At 42.1% G+C, this 3,482-nt stretch overlaps 1 protein-coding gene across 1 annotated transcript in view; it reads right to left on the bottom strand.

The window, feature by feature from the left end:
• Positions 1 to 2,650, bottom strand: part of pdhx (pyruvate dehydrogenase complex component X) — a gene marked incomplete at its 5' end in the record, with an annotated part of 27,791 nt that extends 25,141 nt beyond the window's left edge. Inside the window, 2 exons of the mRNA XM_010792365.1 lie at positions 1,429 to 1,475; positions 2,550 to 2,650. Coding sequence (XP_010790667.1) covers positions 1,429 to 1,475; positions 2,550 to 2,650 — 148 coding nt within the window. The remainder of the gene's footprint in view (positions 1 to 1,428; positions 1,476 to 2,549) is intronic.
• Between the last annotated feature and the right edge of the window lie 832 nt (positions 2,651 to 3,482).

Raw genomic sequence — 3,482 nt, 5'->3', positions numbered from 1 at the left:
TATTTTGGTTTCATCTGACCATATGACATTCTCCCAATCCTCTTCTGGATCATCTAAATGCTCTCTAGCAAACTTCAGACGGGCCTGGACATGTACTGGCTTAAGCAGGGGGACACGTCTGGCACTGCAGGATTTGAGTCCCTGGCGGCGTAGTGTGTTACTGATGGTAGCCTTTGTTACTTTGGTCCCAGCTCTCTGCAGGTCATTGACTAGGTCCCCCCGTGTGGTTCTGGGATTTTTGCTCACCGTTCTTGTGATCATTTTGACTCCACGGGGTGAGATCTTGCGTGGAGCCCCAGATCGAGGGAGATTATCAGTGGTCTTGTATGTCTTCCATTTTCTAATAATTGCTCCCACAGTTGATTTCTTCACACCAAGCTGCTTACCTATTGCAGATTCAGTGTTCCCAGCCTGGTGCAGGTCTACAATTTTGTTTCTGGTGTCCTTTGACAGCTCTTTGGTCTTGGCCATAGTGGAATTTGGAGTGTGACTGTTTGAGGTTGTGGACAGGTGTCTTTTATACTGATAACGAGTTCAAACAGGTGTCATTAATACAGTTAACAAGTGGAGGACAGAGGAGGCTCTTAAAGAAGAAGTCACAGGTCTGTGAGAGCCAGAAATCTTGTTTGTTTGTAGGTGACCAAATACTTATTTTCCACCATAATTTGCAAATAAAGTCTTTAAAAATCAGACAATGTGATTTTTTTTTCTCATTTTGTCTCTCATAGTTGAGGTATACCAAGGAGGAAAATTACAGGCCTCTCTCATCTTTTTAAGTGGGAGAACTTGCACAATTGGTGGCTGACTAAATACTTTTTTGCCCCACTGTATCTGTAAATACATGCGTGTCATTTCCCGAAGGCTACGATTGATTGTACCCAGGGCTGATTTTCAGATTGAAGCAAGGCAGTAAGAGTCTGATGAGATACAGTAATCTGTGCTCATGCTGCTGGTCCCCCTACCCCCAACATCCACCTCCCAATATGAGCAGAATCTATCCCCCTATTCTCTCACCCCCAACAGCTATGGTTGGTAATTGGTAGAGGGCCAGAGCAGTACTTGACCCCCATAAATAACCCCTGAGGAGCACAGGAAGTCCAACTCCTCCTGAAGCCTGCCCAGGCGTTTGGCCACAGGCTGGTAATTATGGTAGCCTCTAAATTAGAGTGAGAGACAATTACACTAGTAAGATCTAACACACTGACCCAGACAAAGTGTATGCCACATTGCCAGCGCCATGTAATGGTGCAGAAATCTCTGAAATATTGCCACTAGCTGCTGTTCTTCACATTAACGATACACACACTCTCTTCCACCGAGTGAAAGGAAGAGAGCTCGGGGGTTTATCTAATGCAGACCATCTTTCTCTGCCAGCTACAGCTCTAAAGCCCCTACCCCCAATTCTTGGGTGGTTGCTATGGAAACTACCTCAACCACACAGTGGCAAAGACAAGGATGGAGTAAGGGAATGTGGACTAACAGAAGCAAGTGAAAGGCAGGACAAAAACAAGAGGTATAATCCTGCAGTTTATATAAGTGACAATGACCCCTCCGCTTATTTCAGTAATTGATCAATTTAGAAGTTTATGTCCGTACATGAATATGTGAGAAACGGTTGTGTTTTTGTTCATGAACAATGCATCTGCGTGCACATTTCTTATGCTCATTAGCGCGTGCAGATTGTGTATTTGTTTTTGTGTAAAGGTTGCGCAAACAGACACATTGGCTAATTAAACCCCCGTCCTCTCAGGCGTCCCCAAATTGTGAACATGTCCAAAACGTCATGGCTAGGGAACAAGTTGTGTTTAAAGCAATAATCAGCAACATGGAGCAAGGGTTTGTGCATGCAAGGGAATACATGCAGAAATATCTCAGTGCAATCCCATCGTTTTTTCAATAGGGAAACTGAACAAAAGTCAAATCTTGCTCAAACGACAGGTAAATCCTCCCTCTCCCTCCCATGTAATATATTGAAGATTTCAGTGGGATCCTTCAATAAAAAAGGAGGAGATAAAACATCTTCATCTTTCTGTTCAGGGGGACGAACATGTGGTGGAGAACTGATGAAAGAAAAACTGATCGCTGCGTCTTCGGCCGCCTATTAAAAATTAACACAAATTGCACATTGTTGGTTGGAAGGAGAGAAGTATTTGTCACTATAGACACCTTGTCAAAGCGTTGCTGTCACTATGCAGCAGATTTAACAAGCGTATCCAATTAGCATAGGCAAGGAGGAAATCCTGAAGCACTCACAAACAAATATTAACAGGAATATATTCTATGGACATATAAAATCCTTCCAAAAACATACCTGTTACGACTGCAAATTGCTGATTTAACATATTAAGAAGGGAAATAATAGAACAAGAATGTTCTTTAAAAGGACTTAACGAGTATGAGAAAAAGCAGCATTTAAAATCCTGTTGCGGACACACATTTCGATACAAAGCATTTGAATACTTAACCACAATTTATATAGTTAAATATATCTGTAATCCCAAAACCCATCATCTTCTAGAAGAGGTTTAAGTGTGTTTTTGATTACTTACCAATATCTTAGCCATGACACCATCGTCACTAGATTCCAGGGTGACAACAGCCTTGTCGGTCTCAATCTCACAAAGGGCATCACCCGCTGCCACTGCTTCACCTGCAACATAAAGGAAACACATCACATCATTTCAGTATAACATAAACACGTAATTGGCATAATAAGAACCCAATTCTCAAATCAATGTCTTCATTATGGGGTTTATGGCCTTAGTTTAAGTGCAAATGACTCAATTTAGCTGTTATTGGAAATGCATAAATCATGGCGTCCAGCAGCAGGTTCAAAACAACTAATCTTTCAAAGGGGCATTGCACACGCACAGAGAACACATTGGTTGCCAACTAATGAAAGAATTCCATTGATGGGACAAAAAGGTTATGGGAGAAAATATCTGCTCTGGCTTTGGCCTACATATCAAGTGAAGAGCATAATCAATGTTTCATGGGAAAGAATGTGAGATACGGAAACGCAGCGTGTCTGAAAGAAGGCGAGATCTTTGCCTATCCTTAGAATCCCAAAAGATTCCCACTGGTCCACGCCATGCGAGAGCTGGAATACATTACCATCTGCTTAGCAATGAAAGAGGATGGCAATTAGGAGCCACTGGTTAAATTCTTCCACGCTCATATATCTATTTTGTGCTACACCTGTTTTGCGCAACAACTTAAAATGGGCCTTGTAATGGAATAATAGCGAGACAAGTGGACCTTATGGTGTCTTTGGACAAAGGGGAAAAACTACTGTTGTCAGTCAGCTTTTCGTACAGGAAATGTGATTTAGCAATAGGGCTGCACGATTTTGGGAAAAAATCTAATTGCGATTTTCCTGACAAATATTGCGATTGCGATTTGCGATATTTGTTGTTAAGTGACCCAACGGAAGTTTATTCTAAAATGGGGCCATATCTCCGGCTAGGAAGGTCGCATCAACA

This window comes from Notothenia coriiceps, unplaced genomic scaffold (genome assembly GCF_000735185.1).
Source record: "Notothenia coriiceps isolate Sejong01 unplaced genomic scaffold, NC01 NC01_scaffold00036399, whole genome shotgun sequence".
In the NCBI taxonomy this organism is placed as follows: Eukaryota; Metazoa; Chordata; class Actinopteri; order Perciformes; family Nototheniidae; genus Notothenia; species Notothenia coriiceps.
Note: the sequence above shows the minus strand (reverse complement) of the source record. Positions and strands in the feature narration are given on the sequence as shown.